The following is a 16,387-nucleotide window of genomic DNA, read 5'->3' as shown; positions in this document are numbered from 1 at the left end:
AAGCGTCTCTAAGACATTAATAAGGAGCAGAACGATTGAATATTACTCCAACTGAGGGGTAGAGAGGGTAAATTGCCTGTGTGCATGTGTATGTGCATGGCTGTGCACATGAGTGTGTGTGTGTGTGTGTGTGTGCATGCGTGTGTGTGCGTGTGTGTGTGTGTGTGTGTGTGTGTGTGTGTGTGTGTGTGTGTGTGTGCGTGTGTGTGCATATGAGTGTGTGTGTGCGTGTGTGTGTATATGTGTGTCTGTTGTATATGTGTGTGGTGTAAAGGCTTGAGTACGGCTTCTCCTTGCTGTTTTGTTTTGACCATTTTGATATTTCGGGCCACTTACCCACTTTCACTAAAGGGCGACTTGTACAGATTTAACACATTTCCTCTTTCCAGTAGATTTTCACAGATTTGTTCTTTCCCTGTAGATTTTCACAGATTTCTTCTTTTCCAGTAGATTTTCACAGATTTCTTCTTTCCCAGTAGATTTTCAATTGATCAGCAGAGTGACTGAATGCTGGCCCATTTTGCATTGTCCTGCTCCTTTACTACACTACCAAGCCTATTACACTTCTCGTACCCCTAATAGAACCTGAAGAGCAGGTCATTTTACAAGCACGGCCCAATCTATATATGTGCTATGCTCCGTACCGTACGACAGGGCTTAGATCCAATCCAACCAAGCGTTCATAATGAGAATAGTGACTGCTACCTACAATGATATGGGTTATTAGATAGTGATTAGCCTTTATCAATGTGATAAAACGCTAGTCTGTCTGAAATTATACCCTATTCCCTATGTAGTGCACTATTTTTTTACCTGTCACGTACGTTTGTAGAGAAGGACCAAGGCGCAGCGTGAGTATCGTTCCACATCTTTATTAATATGTGAAACTTAGCAAGACATACAATAAACTATGAACAAAACAACAAACCGTGATGACAGAGGTGCAACATGCACTAACTCAAAATAATATCCCACAAAAACAGGTGGGAAAAACAACTACTTAAATATGATCCCCAATTAGAGACAACGATGACCAGCTGCCTCTAATTGGGAATCATACAAAAACCCCAACATAGAAAAAAGAAACTAGAACCCAACATAGAAATAAATAAACTAGATAAACCCCCCAGTCACACCCTGACCTACTCTACCATAGAAAATAATAGCTCTCTATGGTCAGGACATGACAGTACCACCCCCCAAAGGTGCGGACTCCGGCCGCAAAACCTGAAACCAAAAGGGAGGGTTAGGGGGGATGTCTAGTGTTGGTGGCGGCTCTGGTGCAGGACGACGAACCTTCTCATCCCGCGGATCCGCCAGCATCAGGGGCGGCTCTGGTGCGGGACAAAGAACCTGCTCTTCCCCTGGATCCAGCCATGGACCCAGACTGAACGCTGTGCCTAGACTGGGCACCAGCGCATAAGAAGACTCTGGCCTTTGAGCTGGACTGGATGCCGTGCTCAGACTGGGCATCGGCGCAGGGGAAGGCTCCGGCCATGGAGCTGAAGGTTCCGGACCGTGGACCCTCTCAGGAGGTTCCAGATCGTGTAGCGTCTCAGGAGGTTTCAGACCGTGGAGCGTCTCAGGAGACTCCGGACCATAGATCGTTGCTGGGGACTCCGGACCGTAGATCGCCACAGAAGGTTCCGGACTGGGAACCCCCGCTGGAGGCTCCGGACAGCCGACCGTCGCTGGAGGCTCCCGACTGTAAGCCGTCTCAGGAGGTTCCGGACTGTAAGCCGTCTCAGGAGGTTCCGGACTGTAAGCCGTCTCAGGAGGTTCCGGACTGTAAGCGTCTCAGGAGGTTCCGGACTGTAAGCCGTCTCAGGAGGTTCCGGACTGTGGACCGTCTCAGGAGGTTCCGGACTGTGAAACGTCGCCGGAAGCTCTGGACTGGGAACTGTCGCCGGAAGCTCTGGACTGGGAACTGTCGCCGGAAGCTCTGGACTGGGAAGGCGCACTGGAGGCCTGGTGCGTGGAGCTGGAACAGGTAGCGCCAGACTGGTGACACGCACTTCAGGGCGAGTGCAAGGAGCAGGCACAGGACGTACCTGACTGGGCAGGCGCACTTCAGGGAGAGTGTGAGGAGCAGGCACAGGACGTACCTGACTGGGCAGGCGCACTGGAGACCTAGTGCGTGGAACTGGCACAGGTGGCGCCAAATTGGTGACACACACTTCAGGACGAGTGCGAGGAGCAGGCACAGGACGTACCTGACTGGGCACACGCACCTCAGGGAGAGTGCGAGGAGCAGGCACAGGACATACTGGGCTGTGGAGGCGCACTGGAGGTCTGGAGCGTAGAGCTGGCACAATCCGTCCTGGCTGGATGCTCACTTTAGCCCGGCAAGTGCGGGACGCTGGCACAGGACGCACTGGGCTGTGAATGCGCACAGGAGACACCGTGCGTATCCCCTCAAAACATGGTGCCTGACCAGTCACACGCTCCCCACGGTGAGTACGGCGAGTTGGCACAGGACGTACTGGGCTGTGAAGGCGCACTGGAGACCTGGTACGTATAGCCGGCCTCATTTGTACCGGAACTTTAAAAAACTTCTCGGGATTAGTACGGGGAGCTGACTCAGGTGGCATCTGACCGCTAACACGCTCCTCAGGGAAAATGCCGTACATACTGCGCCAAACCAACAGCTCTCTCTCATCACCCCCTCAACTATCTCACAGTACTCCTCGCTCAGTCTCTCCCAATATTCCTCTTCACTTTCAGACTCACCCCTCAGCTTCACCAACCAACCCATGTGACCCCCCCCAAAAAAATAGCGGTCTGTCTTTCAGGCTGTCTTCGTGGTCGCGAACCCCGGCGTCGCAGATTTACCTCCCTCGCTGCTTCCGCCTGCTTCCATGGCAGGCTTTTGTCTCCTGCCATTATTTCATCCCAAGTCCAGGATGTCCTCCACTCCTGGCTTTCCTCCCATGCCCAGGATCCCTGCTCCTCCTGGGCACGCTGCTTGGTCCGTGGGTGGGATATTCTGTCACGTATGTTTGTAGAGAAGGACCAAGGCGCAGCGTGAGTATCGTTCCACATCTTTATTAATATGTGAAACTTAGCAAGACATACAATAAACTATGAACAAAACAACAACCGTGATGACAGAGGTGTAACATGCACTAACTCAAAATAATATCCCACAGAAACAGGTGGGAAAAACAACTACTTAAATATGATCCCCAATTAGAGACAATGATGACCAGCTGCCTCTAATTGGGAATCATACAAAAACCCCAACATAGAAAAAAGAAACTAGAACCCAACATAGAAATAAATAAACTAGATAAACCCCCCAGTCACGCCCTGACCTACTCTACAATAGAAAATAAGAGCTCTCTATGGTCAGGACGTGACATTACCATCGGTCCTGATCAAAAGTAGTGCACTATATAAGGAATAGGGTCACCTTTCAGACAAACTATTTAGGGAGCCCTGGTCAAAAGTAGAACACTACTGTATATAGGGAATAGGGTGCCATTTGGGACACAATCTCTAGTCTCATCTCAGAGATTCTCATGGCAATGAACCTAAAGTACCTAAGGAGAGGGTGACGGTGGCATGTGGGTGTTTTACAAATGCTTGACCTCGACTGCTGTCCTCACTCTATTTCACTCGGAACACGTAGACATCACATTGGGTGTCAGAGGCGACAGTTGTGATTGAATTAATGTGTGCTTGTGGGTCACTAGGTGTCAGGGTTATGAGATTAGTAAGTATTGATATCATTAGGATGATGGGAGAGAGAAGGGGCGATGGAGGGAGAGGGGGAGGGGCAGAGAGAGGAGGGGGACAGGGAGAGGAGGCAGAGTGAAATTGAGATAAGGAGAGGGAGAGAGCTAAAGAGAGGGAGGAGGGGGAGGGGGAGAGAGGGAGAGAGATGGAGGGGGAAGGGGTAGAGAGAGCAAGAGAGAAGCCTAGTAGCTCATTGAACTGAGAATATAGTGAAATAAATAATCCTGTAGAATAAGATGTTGAGTCAACTAACTCAAAACAATAACTTACCCTTTTTGAAGCCTTCTACCTGTGTGTTGTTATTTTGAACCTTTCCTTTTGGACCGTAGCTATCAGTCTGTTTATATCTTGTACTTTTACCTTTGATTCTCAAGGAAGATGGGGTGAGTAAGCTGACTAGGCTGACTCTTACACTCCCTGTACCAATTCAGCTACATGACTCAGGGAGAGGTGGAGAGGAGGAAGGGTGGAGAGGAGGAAGGGTGGAGAGGTGGAGAGGAGGTGGGGTAGAGAGGAGGGAGGGTGGAGGGGTGGAGAGGAGGAGAGGAGGGAAGGGAAGGTGGAGGGGTGGAGAGGAGGGAGGGTGGAGAGGTGGATAGGAGGATGGGTGGAGGGGTGGAGAGGAGGGAGGGTGGAGAGGTGGATAGGAGGATGGGTGAAGAGGTGAAGGGATGGAGGAATGGACAGTGGAGGAAGGAGGGATGGAGGAATGTGTAGGTTGAGTATGGATGGAGGGATGGGTAGGTAAAGTATGGATGGAGGGGTGGGTAGGTAGGTAAAGTATGGATGGATGGGTGGGTAGGTAAAGTATGGATGGAGGGGTGGGTAGGTAAAGTATGGATGGAGGGATGGGTAGGTAAAGTATGGATGGAGGGGTGGGTAGGTAAAGTATGGATGGAGGGGTGGGTAGGTAATTATGGATGGAGGGGTGGGTAGGTAAAGTATGGATGGAGGGGTGGATAGGTAAAGTATGGATGGAGGGGTGGGTAGGTAAAGGATGGATGGCGGGGTGGGTAGGTAAAGGATGGTTGGAGGGGTGGAGGAAGTCAGCAGTCAATAGAAATGTACAGGGTATTGTACAGGTACTGTAGATGCCAATAAAAACCAGTTTCAGAGCAGTTTGCTGTGTGACAGTAGATGTAGAGGTGCCTAAATGACAATGGGTGTGTTTCAGAGAAATTACTCCCTTTAACTCAACTGTTGAAAGATCTTCTCCGGGTCAACCATCTTAACTCCAATGTCACTCTATTGTGAAGAATGAAGTAGGAATGTAAGAAAGAAGCTGTATTTCCACAAACCGATCTGCAGCAACAATGTAATGTCACACAGGGTAAGGAATGTTGTTTAACACATACACTCGTGTGCGTTCAAATGCTTGACCTCAACTGGTCTCCTTACTGTACTGTACCTCACTCTGAACAGGTAGGCCTCACATTACACACACGCACGCACGCACGCACACACACACACACACACACACACACACACACACACACACACACACACACACACACACACACACACACACACACACACACACACACACACACACAGTTACAGTCACAGTGCTTCAGATCACAGCACACTGCTTAGCAGTATTGATCGTTAGGTCTGAGCCAAAGGCAGCAGAGGGAGGAATGCATGAGGAGAGAACGAGAGAGGGGGGAGATGAATGGTCATGGAGTGATGGGGCTGATAAGTTGTCCAGGACTGACAGGGGGGAGAAGGATGTGTGTGTGTGTGTGTGTGTGTGTGTGTGTGTGTGTGTGTGTGTGTGTGTGTGTGTGTGTGTGTGTGTGTGTGTGTGTGTGTGTGTGTGTGTGTGTGTGTGTGTGTGTGTGTGTGTGTGTGTGTGTCTGTGTGTGTCTGTGCAGATGGGTGGGTGTGGGGAGGACAACTGTCACTCACTCATACTGATGGAGGATGGAGGCTCAGGGGTAGAGAGAGGCTTAAAGAGAGAGCAGAGGAGAGGTGTTCCAGTCAGGCTGAATTACGGCCACTTGCAGTGTTCTCAGAGGTGCCGTATAAGATAGTAGTATAGTACCTTTAAAGAGGGATTGATGACCTGACAAATTGCTCCGGAGAGACACTTCGTGTGTGCGGGCAGGTAAGCGGGTGTGCGGATGAGTGTGTCTGTCTTTCTGTAGCCTATGTATTTGTGCTTGGGCACCTGTGTAATATACACTACATGACCAAAAATATGTGGACACCTACTCGTCAAACATCTCATTCCAAAATCATGGACATCAATATTGTGTTGGTCCCCCCCTTGTTACTATAACAGCATCCAGTCTTCTGGGAAGACTTTCAACTAGATGTTGGAACATTGCTGCGGGGACTTGTTTCCATTCAGCCACAAGAGCATTAGTGATGTCGGCACTGATTAGACATTAGGGCGATTAGACCTGGCTCGCAGTCGGCGTTCCAATTCATCTCAAAGGTGTTCAGTGGGGTTGAAGTCAGGGCTCTGTGCAGGCCAGTCATGTTCTTCCACACGGATCTCGACAAAACACTTCTGTATGGGCCTCACCTTGTGCATGGGGGCATTTTCATCCTGAAACAGAAAATTGCCTTCCCCAAACTGTTGCTACAAACTTGGAAGCACAGAATTATCTAGATTGTCATTGTATGCTGTGGCGTTAAGATTTCTCTCCATTGGATCTAAGCGGCCTAGCCCGAACCATGAAAACCAGCTCCAGACCATTATTCCTCCTCCACCAAACTTTACAGTAGTTGCTATGCATTCGGGCAGGTAGAGTTCTCCTGGCATCTGCAAAACCCAGATTTGTCCTTTGGACTGCCAGATGGTGAAGCGTAATCACTCCAAAGAACACGTTTCCACTGCTCCGGAGACCGAGCTTTACACCACTCCAGCCGACACTTGGCATTGCGCATGGTGATGTTAGGCTTGTGTGCGGCTGCTCAGCCATGGAAACCCATTTCATGAAGCTCCCGACGAACAGTTCTTGTGCTGACGTTGCTTCCAGAGGCAGTTTGGAACTGGGTAGTGAGTGTTGCAACTGAGGACAGAAGATTTTTATGCGATATGTGCTTCAGCACTTGGCAGTCCTGTTCTGTGAGCTAGTGTGGCCTACCACTTTGTGGCTGAGCCTTTGTTGTTCCTAGACATTCCCACTTCACAATAACATCACTTACAGTTGACCGGGGAAGCTCTAGCAGGGAAGAAATTTGAGAAACTGACTTGTTGGGATGGTGGCATCCTATGACGGTGCCACATTGAAAGTCACTGAGCTCTTCTGTAAGGCCATTCTCCTGCCAATGTTTGTCTATGGAGATTACATGGCGGTGTGCTCGATTCTATACATCTGTCAACAACGGGTGTGGCTGAAATAATCGAATCCAATAATTTGAAGGGGTGTCCACATACTTATGTATATATAGTTTATGTGTGTAATATGTATATAAATACTGTGGTTCATTTGTGTTGTGGTTGGTTTATTGTCGGATGGTTATTTTAATAGCTTGTTATCTGGTCCCAGATCACTTCTTAAATAGCTTGTTTATTGGTTGACCTACCATTGTCCCTCCCCTTACTGACGCTTGCTATCCCCAATACTGCCCCTTCAAAGAGTTGAGCACTATACTTTATTTGGATCCCCATTAGCTGACACCTTGACAACAACTAAGGTTCTTCCTGGGGTCCACTGAGGATGGGGGCTTCTTTTAGCTCATCTCTTGTCTCTGAGAAGGTAATGTTTTATGGCTAAAACATAACCGTGAACCGCCAGCTTTCAAATGGGTTTATTGGCTTGAAAATGAGTAGCAGCTAAATTAATTGGACTGATTTTATGGAGCTTTGGTGAATCCGACAAAGAACAGAAATATATCTCTTTGTCTCTTCTACCCCCCCCCTCTCTCTTTTCTCTCTGTCTCTGTCTCTCTTTCTTTCTCCCTCCCTCTCCCATCCCATTCTGTAGTAAGTGTAATTGTACTCAGGCTAATGAATAGAGAGAAGACTGGATAAATACAATGTAATACCCTGAAAACATACTCCATTATACAATTACTTCATTTCCATTCACAAACACAGTAGAGCCAGATAATGTAATGTAAACAATTAAGGCTTTTTTTTACGAATGGAATTATGGTTTTTCAGGTTTTACATTTGAGCTGCAATGGTACATATTTGTATTGTACTATGATGTATCATTGAAGCATATTGTACTATGATGTATCATTGGAGCATATTTGTATTGTACTATGATGTATCATTGAAGCATATTGTATTGTTCTATGATGTATCATTAGAGAATATTGTATTGTACTATGATGTATCATTAGAAGGGTTTCCTCTTCAACGTGTGAAGCATAAACCAAACCATTGGTTCTGGTAACAGAATCCTTGCCTTCAGATTGGTTTAATCATGTTTGAGTTTGAGGAATATAAAACAATTCCAGCAAATGCATAACAAATGCAAATGCACAGTGAACTTGGTACACTTTCTTGTCCACACTACCTTGTCCTCACTACTTGAGATACAGGTAAGGATTTGAGACAAGGCTTCCTGTTGCTTTTTGGGGCACCATGGGTACCAGGTCACAAGGTTTTTAATGGTTTTCAGTACTGCAGCCCATTGGAGGACCAAATAAAAGTACACAGGTAAGTACTGTACAGTACAGCCAGTCCTTAGGAGAGCAGTCTTTGTAGATGTCCATATCATCCCATCTTATCACCCCCAGTCAAGTACAAACTGAATGTGAACTGTTATAACCTAACCTTTTTGAAATCTTCCTATACCTTCTGAACAGCTAGGTGGACAGAATGTAGGAGTTGCTCTTCTTCCCTCCCTTCCTCTATGTAAAACTCAATCCCTCTTTATCTTTGTGTCCTCGAATAGGAAAAGAAGACTTTGTGGCGACCTTCAAGGGATCCGAGTTCTTCTGCTACGACCTGTCCTTGAACCCGATCCAGAGCAGCAGCGACGAGATCACCCTGTCCTTCAAGACGTTACAGAGGAACGGTCTGATGCTTCACACGGGGAAGTCTGCAGACTATGTCAACCTGGCCCTGAAAAACGGAGCTGTATCGCTGGTCATTAATTTGGGGTCTGGGGCCTTTGAAGCTCTGGTGGAGCCTGTCAATGGGAAATTCAATGACAATGATTGGCATGATGTCAAAGTTACAAGGAATCTACGTCAGGTAACAGTAAAATGGGTGACTGCGATGGAGAATTAGTAGTAAACAAATTTAGATGAGCCCAATTTGATTGAATTTGATTATTACAATCAAATAACTTTGACCCATTTGGAATAAGTATTTGGATTGATCGTAATAATGATTTGATCTGCAGTAAGACATGAAGAACGCGGTGCTGCATTTGAGCAGGGACATATCTAGACCAGTGATAGTTTTTCATCAGAGGCATCAATAGCGGAAAGACCATGTGAAAAACGACATAGCATACCGAGTGTCACTTTGTTCAGAGTTGCTGATCTCTGAGTCATCCATTCCTCTATACTGTAGTTGTGACCACAATGAACATAATGTATTTACTTTTAGAGGATCAACCTTGTTGTTGGTGACCTCTGGGTCTTTGGCTGCTCAACACATGCTCAACTGTTACACCCCCCAAAAATAGAAAAAATGCAAAATTAAGAAAAATGAAAGCAACACAGTTTACAAGCGACACAGTTTGCTTTATGACATATAGTTGGAAGTACAGAATATACTGGTTTTATTGAGGATCTCTCGTACGGCATTCTACCAACACACTAGCTCGCTCTAGATGTGTTCCTGCTCGGATAGTAGAGAATTGTTTGTTTTGAAACGCCACACTGACAAAAAGTAAAAAAAAATATATATATATATATATAAATATTGAGATGATTTCAGTAATGTTAAAATTTTAGTTAATTGTGAAAACATTAAGAATGCATAATGAAAGTGCATGCTCAACGGGAGAATCCAATCTCCATTCTCCTTCTCATTCTGTGTCAGGGTCTTTGCTTTGTTTCATTACAGTAAAGTGATCCTAAAGTCCATCAATAAGACCAAAATGGAGGTAAAGTAATGTAAGATGAGTTCCTGACCACCGACGTCCCAACGGATGGGATCGGTCGGAATCTTGGTCCGTAACGGGTCTTGAAAATCATGTAGATGGTCCTAAACTGGTCCTAATAATGAAAGAATGTATCAAATTAACCCAAAGATCTGAAAGACTTTCGTTAAAGAGGGTCGACTGATGCGCTTTAGGCATTCTCTCTTATGAACCATTTGATGTCTGTCAATCATACCGTGTCAGAGGGGTGGGGGTTGGGGTTGTTGATGCCTACCCAGGCAGTCCGGTCTACGAGTCCGGTCTAGGGAGTCACCAATCGATCCAACGCTGGCTAGCTCACTTCCACTTGTGGAGGCATTTTCGCTAGTCTTTCTTAGTCTGCTTTTTATCTTGTAAAAATTACTTATTTTGCCCTTTTTTACTCTATGTTACTAACATGCTTTGAAAAACAACAACTAACATGTCATTCATGGAATGTGTCATACTACTAACCAATCTCTTTTTTTAATGTTTATTAACAACAACAACAACAACAAACTCAGCAATGTACTAACTTTTGGTAGTTAACCATCATCTCTTTTTTGAGTAACTATCGTTATTCTGTTCACAGTTTTTAATTTCCTTTCTCCCCCCTTTTCCACAAAGCACTCAGGCATTGGACACGCTATGGTAAACAAACTACATTGTTCGGTAGATATCATTCTAATTGTTTCTTAGTTTGGGTTTGCCGTGTGTTTCTTTTCTATCTTTTCTTACTGTAGACGTCATTAACAAAAAAGGGGGAACTGCGGTTGGTACTCTTTCTGCTTACGTTTTGACCTTTTTATTTTGACTATATTTTCATCCGTTGGTTGGTTTTCACCACTTCCTGTTATTTTTACTTCCTGTCTCCTGTCCAATCACGTTTTTAGGAGCATCGTTTCGAGCCTTTTGCATCAAGCAGTGGTTAACAAAGGAGGACCCATGTCTGACTCCTGCCTGGCTGGCCTGATGCTCATTGGCTCAGCCAGTGTTCTATTTCCCATTCACTCTGCATGGCATGCATTCTGAATGCTGCGCTGTATGCTGCACATGCTCACACTTCCCAACCACTCGTCCAGTCCAGCTGTCGTTGTCATTGGTGCTTTGAATTTTTTTTGCACGATCCACCAATCATGCGCTTCTGCATACATCCGACACAAGCGCAAAGTGTCAGACCAAAACAATTTTTCCTTAACCTATTAACTAACACCATCTTGGGGAACATTTCTTTTTGTGTGCTCACATGCAAAAAGAAAAGACAAAAACATCTTACTTTTGTCTTTCTGAAAAAACTAATTTCTGTGTATTACGCTAAATCCTGTGGTTGTGGCTTCTACTTGCTTGCTGCTTTCTATATCTAACCCACTCGCACGCTGTTCTTTTCTTTTTATTAGAAAACAAACTGCTTATTAACTTTTACTAATATGTAACCCTAGCGAAACTAACCTAGATAACATTCTACTAACACCATTTTTGTGTCTGCTGAAATTCCTTTTGAGTTGCAGTAGGGGCTAACTTACTAACACACTTAGTCTGGGGCAACTAACTAACTTCCTAGCTAACTAGCTTTATCAATTCCTTGGGGGGCTAGCAGTCTACATCTCAAACTACTAATCCTAAACTGGACAAAATAACCAAAAAAACAAGAAAAAAAATTAAAAAACAGACATGAAAATGGGTTTCTATAATCTTTACCAAAAATCTATAGAGGAAAAACAATACTATCACAGACTCAGAGACTATATATCAGAGGCAGAAAGCCGCTGGACTGAGAGCTCTGATAGGCTATCTGAGAATAGCGTGTCCTTTCCCTGTGCTTTGTTGTCTAGGTAACTATATCCGTGGATGGGATACTGACCACCACAGGGTATACTCAAGAAGACTACACCATGCTAGGCTCCGACGACTTTTTCTATGTTGGCGGGAGTCCTAGCACGGCTGACCTGCCTGGATCACCTGTTAGCAACAACTTTATGGGTTGCCTGAAAGAGGTAAACACCAACACGCTGTGCTTATTCTCAGGGTAGAGGAGTGGGCATCACATCAAACGCTGTGCAATACTCTCAGGTTAGGGAGTGGGCATCACATCAAACACTGTGCACTATTCTCAGGGAAGGGAGTGTGGAGTGTACAGTACATCACTGGGTACAGGTCCTTGCTCTTCCAGACACACTTTTCTTTATTTTAATCATCTCTAAGGGACTGTTGCATGCTAGTAGATACTCATATACTTTCAGTCACTGCGCTAACTCTAATTAGCATTGGCTCACAAAACTACCTCCAACACTGGACACAAAGACATACTGTACAAAAGGTATCCAGAAGTTCATCTGACTCTAGGGAAGAAGATAACGGGCCTTATTGCCAAAATCCTGGAGTATCCCTTTAAACAAACACTCGTTCTCCTAATCCTGACCCCCCCCCCCCCCCCCACACACACACACAAACACACACCCCACTGTACCCCACCAGAGCCCCTTCTCCTCTGTGTGGGATTCACCCCAGGCTTCATGCAGCTCTGCCAGGTGAATTTCCATGACCAGTTCCAGGGATGCGTCCCAAAATGGCACCCTATTTCCTAAATAGTTAATGACCAGAGTACACTATAAATGGAATAGAGTGCCATTTGGGACGAAGCCCAGCACTCAACACTCCATAGCCTTTACTGACATACCTCAGCTGGTGGGGAGGAGATATCCTGCTAGGAGTTTAGGAGGCTAGGAGAGTTCTGTTTGCAGAACCCTTAAGTTCTAAGTCAGAGTTCTAAGTCAGAGTTCTAAGTCAGTTCCCAATCCGTCCCAACACTCCGTACACCTCACTGTCATACCTCAGAGGGGGGTCTCCTGCCAAGACAATTCTGTTTGCAGAACCTAAAGCAAGGGTTTTAAATTGGATACAAAATCTTTCGCTGAACACATATGGTATACTGTACTTATGCACTACAATCAAAAGAGAGAGATGCTGAGAAAGCCTTTCCTGTCATGTCAGGATCAGACTATTCAAGATCGAATTGTTCTCTGTAGTTTCAAAAGATGCTTCGCAATAATATTATATGATATAATATATTATTATAATATTATATAGAGCAAATAGAAGGTATTCAGTAGTCATACATGCTGGAACACGCTGGTAAAGGGAGGTGTTTCCATGTTCCCGTTCTGTTATGTTCTGCTAAATATTACAGTGGGTGCTTAATGGGGATGCTGACCCAAAAAATGCATTGTGACATCAGCAGACACCAAGGAATACAGTCCATTCTCGAGAAGTAAATCTTCCAAAAAGTGCAATAAAAGGTTCCCTTCATGTATCTTTTAATTTCCAAATAAGTCATTTTTTCCACACTTTATCTTTCCTCCTTGTTTCTTTTTCCTCTCTGACGTTTACCCCATCTCTCTCTCTCGCACTCTCTTTTCAGTAGTTTTCCCCTCCTCCTGTTCCTTGTGTGGTGTCCTACATTTCTTCCCTTCTGCTCCCCCTACATTTCTTACCTACTTCTCTCCTCACCTCCAACCGAGCATCTCATCCTCACGGAACCTAACAGATAAGTTTTGAGGCGACAGAGTCTTAATAAGCAGTCAGGGTGTAGACCACATGTCCACGCTCCGTCTCTACCTCGTTAGCGCTAGGAGCTCGTTAGGAGCTAGAGCTCGTTAAGGGGTTCTATCTCGTTAAGGGGCATGCATGTCTTCGTTAGAGGAGTGCCTCTGAGGTGATACATGGAGGCGCATCCCAAATGGTACCCTATTCCCATAGGGTTCTGATCAAAAATAAGGCACGATATAGGGAATAGAGCTACTGAGAAGACAAAGAGAGCCATCTAGGCCTGTGTCGGTGGTGCCCTCCGTGCAGTCTGATAGGCTGTTTCCCAAATGGCACACAATTCACTATATAGTGCATTACTTTTGATGAGATATGGGAATAGGTAAATGGGTGCGATTTGGACTGCACACCTAGTCCTGTCAGACCACCACGCCACATGGGGGCACAGAAATCCTCCCCAGTCTTTTGGGGTTTTCTGGGGTTAGATCAAGGCATTTATCAGGAATGTTGTGGTGCCATCCCTCAAGATTGTCTATTATATTGACAAGATAGTTAAGTGACAGCTCTAACAATGGAATGGGGCGCGTCGGGAGCGCCGTGAGAGTTGTTTAAGATACTCTTCAAAAAGGTAGAGATTCAAACTTTTTCGGAATATGGGCAGGGACACCTCTGTCCTGACTTGTTCCACAATTGGAGTGCCAGGACAGAGAAGAGCTTTGACTGGGCTGAGCGGTAGCTGCCCTCTATGCTAAAATAGTTATATACATTTGGAGTCGTCTAACAATCTCTATGAAAAGTTGCCGAAGTGCCACTTGCGTCCATTTACGTCAGTGCATACGTCACAACCTAATCATCATGAAACTTCTATTAGATCAAATAATCTTCACGTAGCAAATTGGCAATTACTTTTTTGGTTGACCAAATTCAACACTCTCTCATACACCTCCATGCCAAAATATCCACAGAAATCCTACCCGAGTCTTCTGTGGTTTTCTGGCGCTGCGATGAAGGCTGGAGTGGGTTGGCAGTTGGCAATGATGAATAAGGCCTGTAGTTGCTATGAAGTGTCCCAGTGGAAGAGAGTCAGAGAGGGTCCCCATTTATCCCAGTCCTTTCTTCCTAAAGCCATCTAATGGGGCGCTGGCAGAAAGCACTGTGTGTGTATTTATAACATATGTCTGGCAGAAATTAAAGAAGTTTATCGATGTGGGGTTACATCAACTCACATCCTAATTCTGCAGTCCTCCTATGCTTGTTACCAGGCCTTATACTGTATATCTATGTACAGTGTATGTGCCAGTTTAGTTTTAGTTAAACTGGCACATACAAAGTCTGGAGTTGAACATAACTAACAGGCCTTATAATAGTATAGTGTGTAGTATAGTCCCATGTGTGCCAGGTGGTATCAGTTGTGAGCACAGTGACAATGGAAGTACAACTCTATTTCTAATTCTGGAGACGCTCATCATTTGATTATATTTCTATGGTGTTACTACCCACACAAAAAAATACTACAGTTTGTAGAATAATGTAGTATCCCTCAATAATAATTTATTTAACTCGGCAAATCAGTTAAGAACAAATTCTTATTTTCAATGACGGCCTAGGAACAGTGAGTTAACTGCCTTGTTCAGGGGCAGAACGACAGATTTTTACCTTGTCAGCTCGGGGATTCGATCTTGCAACCTTTTGGTTACTAGTCCCACACTCTAACCACTAGGCTACTTGCCTCCCCATAATGTGTAGTACTTACTATATAATTTTGTAGTATACTGTAGAATATCATAGTAAATACTAAAGTGTTATCCACACAATAAACACTGTAGTAAATACTACAGAAATGTCAGCAAAAACACTACATTCCGCAAAAACACTACATTTTTAAGCTATAGTAAATACTACAGTATTTAATTTGCATATACCATGCCCATTCCCCTCCCCTATATCTCAATTTGTGCCTCCCACAAGTGAGAAACCTACATGCCATGGATAGACCATATATTGTGTTCCCTACAGGTTATAGAGAGAGCAGAACCTCTTAACTCTCTGTTCAGAGCCCAGTCCTACCTACCTACCTACCTACCTACCTACATGGTATGAAAAATGAGCTGTTTTTATATTTCTTCAGTAGGTTTCTTCAAGGAGAAAGCCCCCCACTTCTATGTCAAAGTAAAAAATACAAAATATATGCTTGTAAATATTACAGTAACGTCCCCAAAAACACTACAGTAAATGCTGCAGTATACCATACTACAGTGCGAAAAAACACTACAGTAAATACTACAGTCCACAAAAAAACTGCAATAAATACTACAGCATACTACAGTAATTACTATAGTATATACTACTCTTTTTTTACTACAGTATTTGGGTCTTTCTATAAATAATGGCACCAATGTGTGACATTGGGATCAACATTTCAAAATGGTTTGAAACAAAAATAAAAAGGATTTTCATGCAGTTTTACCTGTGTACTTAGAGGAATAAAAGTGAATATATGCAAATTGTCTCATAACTCCACCTATACAGCAACATAGGACTAGGATTATACATCCTTTAAGCAAAGTTCATACAGATATTGACAAGTCAAATTCAAGGACTTTCAGGGACTTTTTCAAGCACTTATTTGGAATTTTCAAGGACATCAATGTTATACAATTGTATAATTTATATAATTGTAGATGTAGGGCATAATATAGAACCCCTCCCCCCCAAAAGCATGCAAAAAGTAGTCCATTACCACTACAACACTAATGATTTCTTTGGCAGTGCCAATTTAATAATTATTATTACATTCCAAAATATGTGAGAATATTGTCTGACAAATAAATTGGATGCATGGAGAGTTTTCTGTAGCCTATGTGGCTGACGCAGGCACACATAATAAAACCATGAATAATCTCACTATTTGAATCTCACCATCACTGTTTTTATAATGAGAAAGTTACCAAGCACCAGGTTCCTTTTTTAATGGAAGGATTTGTATGGAAAGCCAAGTTGAAGCCAGCATTAGATGTTATCATCCTAATAATAACCACACGTGGAACAGAGTAGCACAACACCCTTCA

The 16,387-nt window shown here is 44.4% G+C and overlaps 1 protein-coding gene across 18 annotated transcripts in view; it reads left to right on the top strand.

Annotated features, from left to right (window-relative positions):
• LOC106589744 (neurexin-1a) overlaps nucleotides 1-16,387 on the top strand; it is a 517,413-nt gene that overhangs the window by 167,721 nt on the left and 333,305 nt on the right. For 13 of the 18 annotated variants that reach the window (XM_014180042.3, XM_014180038.3, XM_082970531.1 and 10 more), the window contains 3 exons: nucleotides 8,598-8,899; nucleotides 10,404-10,427; nucleotides 11,609-11,770. In XM_014180042.3, the coding sequence (XP_014035517.1) occupies nucleotides 8,598-8,899; nucleotides 10,404-10,427; nucleotides 11,609-11,770 (488 nt within the window). The remainder of the gene's footprint in view (nucleotides 1-8,597; nucleotides 8,900-10,403; nucleotides 10,428-11,608; nucleotides 11,771-16,387) is intronic. The other 5 variants (XM_045709960.2, XM_082970529.1, XM_045709958.2 and 2 more) reach the window with 1 other exon arrangement.

Source organism: Salmo salar, chromosome 28 (assembly GCF_965601325.2).
Source record: "Salmo salar chromosome 28, fSalSal1, whole genome shotgun sequence".
Lineage (NCBI taxonomy): Eukaryota > Metazoa > Chordata > Actinopteri > Salmoniformes > Salmonidae > Salmo > Salmo salar.
Note: the sequence above shows the minus strand (reverse complement) of the source record. Positions and strands in the feature narration are given on the sequence as shown.